Source organism: Thalassophryne amazonica, chromosome 21 (genome assembly GCF_902500255.1).
Source record: "Thalassophryne amazonica chromosome 21, fThaAma1.1, whole genome shotgun sequence".
In the NCBI taxonomy this organism is placed as follows: domain Eukaryota; kingdom Metazoa; phylum Chordata; class Actinopteri; order Batrachoidiformes; family Batrachoididae; genus Thalassophryne; species Thalassophryne amazonica.
The window spans coordinates 16,422,352-16,438,025 of NC_047123.1; the positions used below are offsets into that span (position 1 = coordinate 16,422,352).

General features: G+C 41.2%; 1 protein-coding gene across 1 annotated transcript in view; it reads left to right on the plus strand.

Moving 5' to 3' along the window:
• The window catches only part of syt14b (synaptotagmin XIVb), a 44,453-nt gene that overhangs the window by 878 nt on the left and 27,901 nt on the right, over positions 1–15,674 (plus strand). Inside the window, exon 2 of the mRNA XM_034162045.1 lies at positions 6,905–6,952. Within this exon, the coding sequence (XP_034017936.1) occupies positions 6,905–6,952 (48 nt within the window). The remainder of the gene's footprint in view (positions 1–6,904; positions 6,953–15,674) is intronic.

Genomic DNA, 15,674 nt, shown 5'->3' on the forward strand with positions numbered 1-15,674 from the left:
CTTTGGATAGTTGCTGTGAAGCCTCATACAGACAAATTATTGCAAAAGTGATGTAAGTTGAATGGTGATAAATTGAACTGGAACGTTAGTGATATTCAATCAATCAATCAATCAATTTTTTTTTTATATAGCGCCAAATCACAACAAACAGTTGCCCCAAGGCGCCTTATATTGTAAGGCAAGGCCATACAATAATTATGTAAAACCCCAACGGTCAAAACGACCCCCTGTGAGCAAGCACTTGGCTACAGTGGGAAGGAAAAACTCCCTTTTAACAGGAAGAAACCTCCAGCAGAACCAGGCTCAGGGAGGGGCAGTCTTCTGCTGGGACTGGTTGGGGCTGAGGGAGAGAACCAGGAAAAAGACATGCTGTGGAGGGGAGCAGAGATCGATCACTAATGATTAAATGCAGAGTGGTGCATACAGAGCAAAAAGAGAAAGAAACAGTGCATCGTGGGAACCCCCCAGCAGTCTAAGTCTATAGCAGCATAACTAAGGGATGGTTCAGGGTCACCTGATCCAGCCCTAACTATAAGCTTTAGCAAAAAGGAAAGTTTTAAGCCTAATCTTAAAAGTAGAGAGGGTGTCTGTCTCCCTGATCCGAATTGGGAGCTGATTCCACAGGAGAGGAGCCTGAAAGCTGAAGGCTCTGCCTCCCATTCTACTCTTACAAACCCTAGGAACTACAAGTAAGCCTGCAGTCTGAGAGCGAAGCGCTCTATTGGGGTGATATGGTACTACGAGGTCCCTAAGATAAGATGGGACCTGATTATTCAAAACCTTATAAGTAAGAAGAAGAATTTTAATTTCTATTCTAGAATTAACAGGAAGCCAATGAAGAAAGGCCAATATGGGTGAGATATGCTCTCTCCTAGTCCCCGTTAGTACTCTAGCTGCAGCATTTTGAATTAACTGAAGGCTTTTTAGGACAACCTAATAATAATGAATTACAATAGTCCATCCTAGAGGAAATAAATGCATGAATTAGTTTTTCAGCATCACTCTGAGACAAGACCTTTCTAATTTTAGAGATATTGCGTAAATGCAAAAAAGCAGTCCTACATATTTGTTTAATATGCGCTTTGAATGACATATCCTGATCAAAAATGACTCCAAGATTTCTCACAGTATTACTAGAGGTCAGGGTAATGCCATCCAGAGTAAGGATCTGATTAGACACCATGTTTCTAAGATTTGTGGGGCCAAGTACAATAACTTCAGTTTTATCTGAGTTTAAAAGCAGGAAATTAGAGGTCATCCATGTCTTTATGTCTGTAAGACAATCCTGCAGTTTAGCTAATTGGTGTGTGTCCTCTGGCTTCATGGATAGATAAAGCTGGGTATCATCTGCGTAACAATGAAAAATTAAGCAATACCGTCTAATAATACTGCCTAAGGGAAGCATGTATAAAGTGAATAAAATTGGTCCTAGCACAGAACCTTGTGGAACTCCATAATTAACTTTAGTCTGTGAAGACGATTCCCCATTTACATGAACAAATTGTAATCTATTAGACAAATATGATTCAAACCACCGCAGCGCAGTGCCTTTAATACCTATGGCATGCTCTAATCTCTGTAATAAAATTTTATGGTCAACAGTATCAAAAGCAGCACTGAGGTCTAACAGAACAAGCACAGAGATAAGAAGATCATTTGTAACCTTCAATAATGCTGTTTCTGTACTATGATGAATTCTAAAACCTGACTGAAACTCTTCAAATAGACCATTCCTCTGCAGATGATCAGTTAGCTGTTTTACAACTACCCTTTCAAGAATTTTTGAGAGAAAAGGAAGGTTGGAGATTGGCCTATAATTAGCTAAGATAGCTGGGTCAAGTGATGGCTTTTTAAGTAATGGTTTAATTACTGCCACCTTAAAAGCCTGTGGTACATAGCCAACTAACAAAGATAGATGAATCATATTTAAGATCGAAGCATTAAATAATGGTAGGGCTTCCTTGAGCAGCCTGGTAGGAATGGGGTCTAATAAACATGTTGATGGTTTGGATGAAGTAACTAATGAAAATAACTCAGACAGAACAATCGGAGAGAAAGAGTCTAACCAAATACCGGCATCACTGAAAGCAGCCAAAGATAACGATACGTCTTTGGGATGGTTATGAGTAATTTTTTCTCTAATAGTTAAAATTTTGTTAGCAAAGAAAGTCATGAAGTCATTACTAGTTAAAGTTAATGGAATACTCAGCTCAATAGAGCTCTGACTCTTTGTCAGCCTGGCTACAGTGCTGAAAAGAAACCTGGGGTTGTTCTTATTTTCTTCAATTAGTGATGAGTAGAAAGATGTCCTAGCTTTACGGAGGGCTTTTTTATAGAGCAACAGACTCTTTTTCCAGGCTAAGTGAAGATCTTCTAAATTAGTGAGAAGCCATTTCCTCTCCAACGTACGGGTTATCTGCTTTAAGCTACGAGTTTGTAAGTTATACCACGGAGTCAGGCACTTCTGATTTAAAGCTCTCTTTTTCAGAGGAGCTACAGCATCCAAAGTTGTCTTCAATGAGGATGTAAAACTATTGACGAGATACTCTATCTCACTTACAGAGTTTAGGTAGCTACTCTGCTCTGTGTTGTTATATGGCATTAGAGAACATAAAGAAGGAATCATGTCCTTAAACCTAGTTACAGCGCTTTCTGAAAGACCTCTAGTGTAATGAAACTTATTCCCCACTGCTGGGTAGTCCATCAGAGTAAATGTAAATGTTATTAAGAAATGATCAGACAGAAGGGAGTTTTCAGGGAATACTGTTAAGTCTTCTATTTCCATACCATAAGTCAGAACAAGATCTAAGATATGATTAAAGTGGTGGGTGGACTCATTTACATTTTGAGCAAAGCCAATAGAGTCTAATAATAGATTAAATGCAGTGTTGAGGCTGTCATTCTCAGCATCTGTGTGGATGTTAAAATCGCCCACTATAATTATCTTATCTGAGCTAAGCACTAAGTCAGACAAAAGGTCTGAAAATTCACAGAGAAACTCACAGTAACGACCAGGTGGACGATAGATAATAACAAATAAAACTGGTTTTTGGGACTTCCAATTTGGATGGACAAGACTAAGAGTCAAGTTTTCAAATGAATTAAAGCTCTCTCTGGGTTTTTGATTAATTAATAAGCTGGAATGGAAGATTGCTGCTAATCCTCCGCCTCGGCCCGTGCTACGAGCATTCTGACAGTTAGTGTGACTCGGGGGTGTTGACTCATTTAAACTAACATATTCATCCTGCTGTAACCAGGTTTCTGTAAGGCAGAATAAATCAATATGTTGATCAATTATTATATCATTTACCAACAGGGACTTAGAAGAGAGAGACCTAATGTTTAATAGACCACATTTAACTGTTTTAGTCTGTGGTGCAGTTGAAGGTGCTATATTATTTTTTCTTTTTGAATTTTTATGCTTAAAATAGATTTTTGCTGGTTATTGGTGGTCTGGGAGCAGACACCGTCTCTACGGGGATGGGGTAATGAGGGGATGGCAGGGGGAGAGAAGCTGCAGAGAGGTGTGTAAGACTACAACTCTGCTTCCTGGTCCCAACCCTGGATAGTCACGGTTTGGAGGATTTAAGAAAATTGGCCAGATTTCTAGAAATGAGAGCTGCTCCATCCAAAGTGGGATGGATGCCGTCTCTCCTAACAAGACCAGGTTTTCCCCAGAAGCTTTGCCAATTATCTATGAAGCCCACCTCATTTTGTGGACACCACTCAGACAGCCAGCAATTCAAGGAGAACATGCGGCTAAACATGTCACTCCCGGTCCGATTGGGGAGGGGCCCAGAGAAAGCTACAGAGTCCGACATTGTTTTTGCAAAGTTACACACCCATTCAATGTTAATTTTAGTGACCTCCGATTGGCGTAACCGGGTGTCATTACTGCCGACGTGAATTCACGTCGGCTGAATATTGTGATATTCAGCCTCGCAAATCAGCTAGTTACAGCATCCCCCCCCCCCCCCAGGTAGAGGTGGATTCCGGGAATTTTGGTATTGATCCGATAAGTAAATACAAGCCCAGTATCACTGATATCGATACTTTTCATATTTAAGCTTCATAGATCTAAAGGATCCAAAAGACCAAGGATAGAATTTCGCCAAACATTTTATGTGACAACAAAATACTTTATTATCACAGTCAACATTTTTGTTTAAAAAAATATCACTCAACACAACTTAAAACAAAATCTCCTGAGGTAGAGGGCTGACTCGAGGAGAGCACTGAGTGGGCAGGCCAGGCTGAGCCTACCTGCATGGTTGTTGGCTGGCGCCACTGAGCCACGTGATGGCGCAACAACAAAAGACCAGAGGGGGGAGGGTGCGCTGCTCTGTGTTGTCTGATACAGCGCAGTGCTGCTCTTACAGACAGAGAGTAGACTTTGATGAATCTGCGTGCGCAGCAGTCAGTGGGTGCAGAAGAGAAAAAAAGTTTGAGATCTTTTTACACGAGGATTGTTCAATATCAATACCAGCGTCGGTATTGATATTAGGATCGATCTGCCCACCTCTACCCCCAGGAACTTTATTATTTTGATAACGTTTCTGCTTTGTGGTGGGTTAGAATTGCAGTACATATCAAATTACCTGTTACGGATTAAACCCAAAAACCAGGATTGCACTCCAACGCAGGGAGGCTGCATGGATAAAGGAAACTAGATTTATTGTACAAGGATGATTACCAGGACAAATGCTGCATAAGTGGTGTGTACTGATTGGGAGGTTTGCAGAGTGGAGACCCGGCCCGCGTTGCGGTAGAATCAGGAGGTTGCAGCCCAAGTAGACCCGGTGTGCAGGTGGAGATCCAAGGTGAGGAGTTGTGAGTGGTCCATGGTCCAGGTGGCCCCCTGTGGAGCTGTTGGACAGTGGTGTCACTGCGGAGGAGGAGAAACAGTATGAGGGTGGCTGCCCACAATTACTCAAACCCAAACCAGAACAGGTAACAAGAAACATACAGGTAGCCAAACTGAGAGTCAAGAAAACACTGCGACGGAACGCAGACAAAAGGCGCTATACAGAAATAGAGAGGCCAGGTACCAGGTTGTGAACACTGAGTTTCTGGTGCCGATGAGCTGTTGAACCAGGGTTTATATGGAGGCAGGTTGATTGCAGACAGGTGTGCTCATCAGCTCCACAAGGAATGCCACCTGGGAAGAGAGAGAGAGAGAGCAGGTACCAGGACGACACACAACATTAGCAGCATTATGAATACCTGTTTTCATACGACCACTTCTACTACTTCTTTTGGCTGCTTTCGTTCGGGGTCATCACAGCAGATCATCCGTTTCCACCTCACCCTGTTCTCTGTCACATCAACCACGTGCATGTTGTCCCACATCTACAGAGAATATGAATGATGACACAAAAACTTTTTTTTCACTCATGGTTAGTGATTGAGTGAAGCCATTTATTGTCAAATGACTGTGTTTACTCTTTTTAAATCAAAATGACACAGAAACTACACAAATTACCCTGACCAAAAGTTTACATACTCCTGTTCTTAATACCGTGTATTGCCCCCTTTTCATTTCATTTTCATGTAATTTCATTTATATAGTGTCAAATCACAGCAAAGCTGCCTCAAGGCACTTCACACAAGTAAGGTCCAATCCCACCAACCCCAAGAGCAAGCACACAGGCGACAGCGGTAAGGAAAAACTCCCGCCGATAATCTTGAGGAAGAAACCTCAAGCAGTCCAGGCTCAAAGGGGTGACCCACCGCCTCGGTCATACTAATAAAATCATTTTTTAACAATACAGAGGAACATCAAATTTTTGAGAATTATTAAGTCCACGCAGACATCCAGGACAGCACCAGTTTGTTGGGGGGGTGGGGGGCACTGGGTTTTCATATCCAGTCTTAGAGCATAGTCCATTTTTGCAACTGCTGTTGTCGACCTTCATTTGCGCTCATGGGTGTAGCTGCACAAGCGTCAGCACCACAGGCAGAGGTCATCCACGCCATAAGTGGGTCTATCACATGAAGACTGCAGCATGCAGCACCTCATCAGGTCTTCCATCTCACAATGTCACTTTTGCAGCCATTTTCCTTTAGACAAGTAAGAGAATGAATGCATTTCTAAGGCAGTGAATATGCCTCGGACTTTATTTACATTAATCATTAAGAAATAGTTCTCAGTATTCGAGTGACCATGCAAGAAGACTAGTGAGGGAATCCACCAAGACACCTGTTACAATTCTGAAGAAGTATAGACTTCTGTGGCTGTGATTAGAGAAACTGGGAAAAGTGCAGCTTTTGTCTGCACCAGTTATACAGCTTCATGCTGGACTATGTAGAACAGAAAATAATTTCATACAAGAAAACCGTTCAACTCTGTACTTGAGTCAACCACAGGAGCCTATCTTTTAATGTTGCTATGGGTGATATGGTGGCTTTCCTCATTCACAGGTTAATGCAATATTTTTGCGTAGCCCCTTATGTTAAAACTGAAAATCTACAACATAAGAAAATCTTTGTTGTTTAGTGTCACTGTCGAAATACTAATGGACCTGACTCTAAGTAGATTGGATAAGTCCTACAATACTTCTGAGTATTAGATACTCAACTTAGAAAATACTCCAGTGTTGTGATGAATGATAATGTGTGAATGTCTGTAAGTACGAGTAGTATGATAGTATTATTATTATCGTAGTATTGGGACTGAGAGGAATGCAATAACTATGTTATGTAATGGATTAAATTAGCGGCGTTTTATTCCAAGGAACCTTTAATATTCTACACTTCTTTCTATTTCTTCACACGGATGACTAATATGCTTCGTGCATGCACTTATGAATTGCTCGGTTCACAAAAACATGCACAGAGCATGCAGCACGCGGTGCATATAGTCCAGTGAGTCTGATTTTCAGCATTTAATTTGTTTCTCTTCCAGGAGGGGGAAGGAACTGTGGTGTTCACGAGCTCATCTGTGCCAGAAGAGGTAAGATGCACAATCGAGGAGGCCGCTCTGGAAAATCAGCTTAAAAGCAAAAATACTGTGCAGTCATGGTGTTCAAATATTTTCCCAAAGCACTTACCATTTATTTTGTTTGATGCATAGAAAGTTTGTCCATACAGAGTCGAGAGAGCATAATATGGGCACGTCAATAATGCATGGCATATCGAGTGTTTGCACGCTTGAGCAAAACGAGGCAGCGATGCTTTCATGATTTATTCAGTGGGCAGGTTTTGTGTCGTATCAGACGTCAATGTGTAAGTGACATTCGCAGGTCACCTTTATTCATTTGAAGCAATCATGTTCTATAATCTACATCAAAGTAAAGACGGGTGAGTCACAACAGGGAGAAATTCACAAATGACATAAATGAAGACGTTTGAGCCCATATTCCCTTGAGGTTGAAATATTTCAATGTCAATAGATATTTGACAGCAATTGTCTCTCTTGTTTGTATTAGACAAAAATGTTTCATCAACCTGACATTTCTCTCAGGCTGTTCATAATTTGCTGTTTGCAGACTGAACGGTTCAATGGCTGTTTTCTTCTTGTAATCCAGGAGTTATTACCTGCAAAATGTAAGACTGAAGCGTAGTTTGGAGTCATGAGTTCAGATACAGTAGGCAGAAAAAAAGAGGAGCCACTGAGGCATAAAAAAACACTTTCATCTATTCAGTTGTTCAGATTATTACAGAAATCCCTGGTAATGATGGGTATTAAGATCCAGATGAATGATAGCGAGCTAGGCGCTCTCTCATAGGCTGTGTACCTGTAGCTTGAACGCATCAGGTTACCGCAGTTGTCTAAATTATTCAGATGATGTTGACATTTACAGAGCAGGGCCATGTATGAAGCGTATGCACCAAGTTGCGACCTCTGCATTTCGACAGCCTCATCTTACGAAGCTCCACCGAAACAATGATTACCTTTGAGACTTGACACAGAAAGTTTGCGACTGGTGGATTCAACTCAAAGTCCAAAGGCTTTATTAGAGGCTGGAGCTCAGCAACTTTGTGTTTTGGGCTTTTGAGATCGTTAGATGAGGTAAGTTTTTACCACATCACAACCTTGTAACCCTTTAGCATTCATGGTTTTGGCTGTCTGCCGCAGGGTGCACTCACTGTCAGGCTGCAGTGACCTCTGCCTGTTGCCATGGTGAACCGCATCTGTTCATAGTAATGAGTTTAGTGTCCCGTCAGTAGAAAGTATTCTCATGTTATCTGTCAGTTTTGGATTCATTAGTGTCTGATGAATGAGCTTTTGATAAAATGCTGCTGGAATGTGCTCCTGCTTCACATGCAGAAGATCTCACCTTGATAACCAGGTTTCATGGAGATCATCTAACAGACAAACACTGCTGAAGGCACACTTTCATGAAAGATATAATAATGCTTTTACAATCAAAAACCATTGAGGGATTAATTTTTAATTTTCTGATGTACCATATGAAAGTCATGTTTGTTGTTGGATTTAAAAAATATCTTTTGTATGCCTCTTTCAAGTAGTACATTAAAAAAATGCATGTATTGCAGCATTGTTTGCTTTGTACTTCATTCTACCAGGTGGCCTATCCGCTGAGGTGTTTGGCCTTTTAGAAATCCTGTTCATGCTTCGTTGTCCTTTTCTTCAATCATCATTCTGTGGTCTGTCTGTGCCGTAGCTTATTATGTGGAGGCCTGCTGTGTCTGTGGGCTTTACTGAGTCTACATTTCAGTCACTTTCAAATCCCTCTGAGGCTCTTAAAAATAGCAGTAGATCACATCACTTTGCAACTTTGCAGTGGAAAAATGGCTGGCTTTTAATGGTTAAAGTTAATCTCAAAAGAACAAGAGATCAGTTACAAAGTAATATCGGCATCGTCAAACAGAATTACTGCTGGTAGATTGTAGAACATATTTTGGAATCTAATGTTGCGTTTTTGTGTGCATGCGTGTGTGTGTCTTTAACTGTACAGAACATCTGAATCCACACAAAAAGGACCAAGTGGGATGCGATCCCACAACCTTCTTGCTATGAGGCCACAGTGATTACTCCTAAGCTACTGTGCTGCCCTTCATTTTGTTACTCGATTGACACTAACTGAAAACTGTCAAAGACTGAAGCATTACTGTGGGAGCCGCAAAAAATTGGATTGTCCATTACAGAGATTTCACTAACCATTTTTGTCTGAAGTGCCAATTTTGTCCTGCATCCAAATAGTATCTACTTAATTTCAGTTACTACATATTATCCAGTCATCACTGTAGTATGTATGAGAAGTAAGCAAGTGAGCAAAAGGGACACAATTCGGATGTACTGTGCTACTGCTATCTTAACCTGTTAACAGTTGGCACATGTGTGCGTACCCACATTCTCAAAGTCAGTGGCCTGAAATGGCAGGACACAAATGCAAGGCTCAGACACAGATGAGTCACTTTCAAAAGGTTTTAATATGGGTACTTGCAGGGTTCAGAACATAAGAAGGCAGTCCAAAAAACAGCAACAGTATCATAATCATCAGGCAAGGGTGCGGTCCAAAAAACCTGCAGAGGGTCAAAAACATGGCAAGGCAATCAAGGCAAAACACAGAAGATAAGGCTGGAAGCGAAGGCTGTGAGGCATGACGATCTGGTGGGGAACAGCTGGACAAGGTGAGGTTTAAATACAGGAAAGTGATGAGCATGAATGAGGAACAGGTGTGAAGGAAAGATCCAGGGCAGAGGAACATGCCCATCACCAAGCACCAAGTGACATACAAGCGGAATCAGTGCAGCAAAACCCAAGCAGAACTAGAAGCAGTCGGAGAGCACAAACCTCCACCAAGGCCGTAGCACACAGGGTCATTGACATCACATGGAATACCCTTTGGCAAAGAGACTTATTCCACGTCATTTCACGCATCTACCATCATGTTTCAGAGTCAGTGCTTAACCCTCTGGGGTCCAGGGGCATTTTTTGGATAGTTCACTCGCTTGGCATAAATGTTTTATTATTGCTGTTAACAGCTCTCCCTTCATCCCACAATCACGTTTTATGTCTCTTTTTTTCAGGACAACCTGTACTTTCAAAATATATATGCTATAGTTGTGTTTTATAAGTGTAATAAAGGTTTACAATCAGAAATAAGAAAGGTAAAAGTAAAGCAGAAAATAATTTTCCACACACATTTATTCAAAACAATCAATCAATCAATCAATCAATTTATTTATATAGCGCCAAATCACAACAAACAGTTGCCCCAAGGCGCTTTATATTGTAAGGCAAGGCCATACAATAATTACGTAAAAACCCCAACGGTCAAAACGACCCCCTGTGAGCAAGCACTTGGTGACAGTGGGAAGGAAAAACTCCCTTTTAACAGGAAGAAACCTCCAGCAGAACCAGGCTCAGGGAGGGGCAGTCTTCTGCTGGGACTGGTTGGGGCTGAGGGGAGAGAATAAAAAAAAAGACATGCTGTGGAGGGGAGCAGAGATCAATCACTAATGATTAAATGCAGAGTGGTGCATACTGAGCAAAAAGAGAAAGAAACACTCAGTGCATCATGGGAACCCCCCAGCAGTCTAAGTCTATAGCAGCATAACTAAGGGATGGTTCAGGGTCACCTGATCCAGCCCTAACTATAATCTTTAGCAAAAAGGAAAGTTTTAAGCCTAATCTTAAAAGTAGAGAGGGTATCTGTCTCCCTGATCTGAATTGGGAGCTGGTTCCACAGGAGAGGAGCCTGAAAGCTGAAGGCTCTGCCTCCCATTCTACTCTTACAAACCCTAGGAACTACAAGTAAGCCTGCAGTCTGAGAGCGAAGAGCTCTATTGGGGTGATATGGTACTATGAGGTCCCTAAGATAAGATGGGAGCTGATTATTCAAAACCTTATAAGTAAGAAGAAGAATTTTAAATTCTATTCTAGAATTAACAGGAAGCCAATGAAGAGAGGCCAATATGGGTGAGATATGCTCTCTCCTTCTAGTCCCCGTTAGTACTCTAGCTGGAGCATTTTGAATTAACTGAAGGCTTTTCAGGGAACTTTTAGGACAACCTGATAATAATGAATTACAATAGTCCAGCCTAGAGGAAATAAATGCATGAATTAGTTTTTCAGCATCACTCTGAGACAAGACCTTTCTAATTTTAGAGATATTGCGTAAATGCAAAAAAGCAGTCCTACATATTTGTTTAATATGCGCATTGAATGACATATCCTGATCAAAAATGACTCCAAGATTTCTCACAGTATTACTAGAGGTCAGGGTAATGCCATCCAGAGTAAGGATCTGGTTAGACACCATGTTTCTAAGATTTATGGGGCCAAGTACAATAACTTCAGTTTTATCTGAGTTTAAAAGCAGGAAATTAGAGGTCATCCATGTCTTTATGTGTGTAAGACAATCCTGCAGTTTAGCTAATTGGTGTGTGTCCTCTGGCTTCATGGATAGATAAAGCTGGGTATCATCTGCGTAACAATGAAAATTTAAGCAATGCCGTCTAATAATACTGCCTAAGGGAAGCATGTATAAAGTGAATAAAATTAGTCCTAGCACAGAACCTTGTGGAACTCCATAATTAATCTTAGTCTGTGAAGAAGATTCCCCATTTACATGAACAAATTGTAATCTATTATATAAATATGATTCAAACCACCGCAGCGCAGTGCCTTTAATACCTATGGCATGCTCTAATCTCTGTAATAAAATTTTATGGTCAACAGTATCAAAAGCAGCACTGAGGTCTAACAGAACAAGCACAGAGATGAGTCCACTGTCTGAGGCCATAAGAAGATCATTTGTAACCTTCACTAATGCTGTTTCTGTACTATGATGAATTCTAAAACCTGACTGAAACTCTTCAAATAGACCATTCCTCTGCAGATGATCAGTTACCTGTTTTACAACTACCCTTTCAAGAATTTTTGAGAGAAAAGGAAGGTTGGAGATTGGCCTATAATTAGCTAAGATAGCTGGGTCAAGTGATGGCTTTTTAAGTAATGGTTTAATTACTGCCACCTTAAAAGCCTGTGGTACATAGCCAACTAATAAAGATAGATTGATCATATTTAAGATCGAAGCATTAAATAATGGTAGGGCTTCCTTGAGCAGCCTGGTAGGAATGGGGTCTAATAGACATGTTGATGGTTTGGATGAAGTAACTAATGAAAATAACTCAGACAGAACAATTGGAGAGAAAGAGTCTAACCAAATACCGGCATCACTGAAAGCAGCCAAAGATAATGATACGTCTTTGGGATGGTTATGAGTAATTTTTTCTCTAATAGTTAAAATTTTATTAGCAAAGAAAGTCATGAAGTCATTACTAGTTAAAGTTAAAGGGATACTTGGCTCAATAGAGCTCTGACTCTGTCAGCCTGGCTACAGTGCTGAAAAGAAACCTGGGGTTTAGGATTTAAAGCTCTCTTTACAGCATCCAAAGTTGTCTTCAATGAGGATGTAAAACTATTGACGAGATACTCTATCTCACTTACAGAGTTTAGGTAGCTACTCTGCACTGTGTTGGTATATGGCATTAGAGAACATAAAGAAGGAATCATATCCTTAAACCTAGTTACAGCGCTTTCTGAAAGACTTCTAGTGTAATGAAACTTATTCCCCACTGCTGGGTAGTCCATCAGAGTAAATGTAAATGTTATTAAGAAATGATCAGACAGAAGGGAGTTTTCAGGGAATACTGTTAAGTCTTCAATTTCCATACCATAAGTCAGAACAAGATCTAAGATATGATTAAAGTGGTGGGTGGACTCATTTACATTTTGAGCAAAGCCAATTGAGTCTAATAATAGATTAAATGCAGTGTTGAGGCTGTCATTCTCAGCATCTGTGTGGATGTTAAAATCGCCTACTATAATTGTCTTATCTGAGCTAAGCACTAAGTCAGACAAAAGGTCTGAAAATTCACAGAGAAACTCACAGTAACGACCAGGTGGACGATAGATAATAACAAATAAAACTGGTTTTTGGGACTTTCAATTTGGATGGACAAGACTAAGAGTCAAGATTTCAAATGAATTAAAGCTCTGTCTGGGTTTTTGATTAATTAATAAGCTGGAATGGAAGATTGCTGCTAATCCTCCGCCTCGGCCCGTGCTATGAGCATTCTGGCAGTTAGTGTGACACGGGGGTGTTGACTCATTTAAACTAACATATTCATCCTGCTGTAACCAGGTTTCTGTAAGGCAGAATAAATCAATATGTTGATCAATTATTATATCATTTACTAACAAGGACTTAGAAGAGAGAGACCTAATGTTTAATAGACCACATTTAACTGTTTTAGTCTGTGGTGCAGTTGAAGGTGCTATATTATTTTTTCTTTTTGAATTTTTATGCTTAAATAGATTTTTACTAGTTGTTGGTGGTCTGGGAGCAGACACCGTCTCTACGGGGATGGGGTAATGAGGGGATGACAGGGGAAGAGAAGCTGCAGAGAGGTGTGTAAGACTACAACTCTGCTTCCTGGTCCCAACCCTGGATAGTCACGGTTTGGAGGATTTAAGAAAATTGGCCAGATTTCTAGAAATGAGAGCTGCTCCATCCAAAGTGGGATGGATGCCGTCTCTCCTAACAAGACCAGGTTTTCCCCAGAAGCTTTGCCAATTATCTATGAAGCCCACCTCATTTTTTGGACACCACTCAGACAGCCAGCAATTCAAGGAGAACATGCGGCTAAACATGTCACTCCCGGTCCGATTGGGGAGGGGCCCAGAGAAAGCTACAGAGTCCGACATTGTTTTTGCAAAGTTACACACCGATTCAATGTTAATTTTAGTGACCTCCGATTGGCGTAACCGGGTGTCATTACTGCCGACGTGAATTACAATCTTACCAAATTTACGCTTAGCCTTAGCCAGCAGTTTCAAATTTCCTTCAATGTCGCCTGCTCTGGCCCCCGGAAGACAATTGACTATGGTTGCTGGTGTCACTAACTTCACATTTCTCAAAACAGAGTCGCCAATAACCAGAGTTTGATCCTCGGCAGGTGTGTCGTCGAGTGGGGAAAAACGGTTAGAAATGTGAACGGGTACATGGGGCTTCTGTTTGGAACTACGCTTCCTCCTCACAGTCACCCAGTCGGCCTGCTTTCCCGGCTGCTCGGGATCTGCCAGAGGGAAACTAACGGCGGCTAAGCTACCTTGGTCCGCACCGACTACAGGGGCCTGGCTAGCTGTAGAATTTTCCACGGTGCGGAGCCGAGTCTCCAATTCGCCCAGTCTGGCCTCCAAAGCTACGAATAAGCTACACTTATTACAAGTACCATTACTGCTAAAGGAGGCCGAGGAATAACTAAACATTTCACACCCAGAGCAGAAAAGTGCAGGAGAGACAGGAGAAGCCACCATGCTAAACTGGCTAAGAGCTAGTAGCTGCGCTAAGCTAGCAGATTCCTAAAAACACACAAAGTGAATAATGTGTAAATAATTTAGAGGTGATTCAGCAGAGGGAGTGCTTTAGTTAAGGCACATGAAGATTACACTGTGAAACAAATCGTTATCTAGTTAACTAGATCAATCTAACTGCGCAGATTAAACAGCTAACAGATACAGCAAAACACCGCTGTGCTCCGGAACAGGAAGTGATACAATACCGCAGTGAGAGCCAACCACCAGTAGAGGCAAGAGCTCGCAATCCACAGCACACAGCAAACTATAATAAACTAGTAACACATCACTCCTAAAAACAGTCTTTGGTGTGTCACGTGTCTGCCCTACGATTGGATTTTGGCAAACCATGTGACGGTGAACCAGTTCCGATTGGACACTCACATTGCTCACGCCATCACACAGCTTCTATGAGGAGTACAAAGATGGTGGACGGTGGCTCAAAAGTCCGCCGAGTTAACTTTTCAGCAAAAAAGTAAGTTCCTATCTCATATCATTAAAAAGTTATTTATAATTTAGTAAATCTTGCTCCAGGTGATTTCACTGATTAACTGATTACATCTGCTCAAACTGATGTTAATCAGTGAAATCACCTGGAGCAGTGGGTGGTTACAAAGAAAACCTGCACCCTCTTGGCCCTTTCTGGAATCAGTTTGACACCTATACAACTTTGGGAACAGGTCAGAAAAATTATGAACCAATGACTTGTGATCCATTGAAAACATAATAAAAGGAATCACAACAGAATAGCTATCTTTAAACATTACAATGTAATAATCTGGTTGTGAGGTAACATTTAATATAAGAAAACATTCATTTTGTAACTTTCATATCACTTATGATGGTCTCTTTATTTTCTTTCTACTTTTGTAATTGAACTCCATTTTCAAACTTACACGTTGTCTTACTGCAGTCATGGCAAGTGATGGCATTGTCTTAACGCATGGCTCTGTTGTACTGTTTCATTGGTCCAGCTACTTTCGGGAGCTGTCTGACACTGATCTTCTGTCAGGGCCCTGGTCATCTACAGTGCCAGGGATTTGGTGGCTGATCCTCCAGTAAGCTGCTTGCCTCTGAAGTTCAGTGATAATGTTTTTCAAAGGTGATGTAAAGCTGCAAAAATGTATCGTATTGGGGCTGAACGTCTTCAGGCAGGTGAAAATGCTGTTTTTCTGGTGTTACAAAAAACACAGTGGCTTAGTGGTTAGCACTGTTGCCTCACAGCAAGAAGGTCATGGGATTGATTTCCACCTGTGGCCTTTTCTGTGTGGAGTTTGCATGTCCTCCCCGTGTTTGTGTGGGTTTCCTCTGGGTGCTCCACTTTCCTCCCACATTTAAAGAC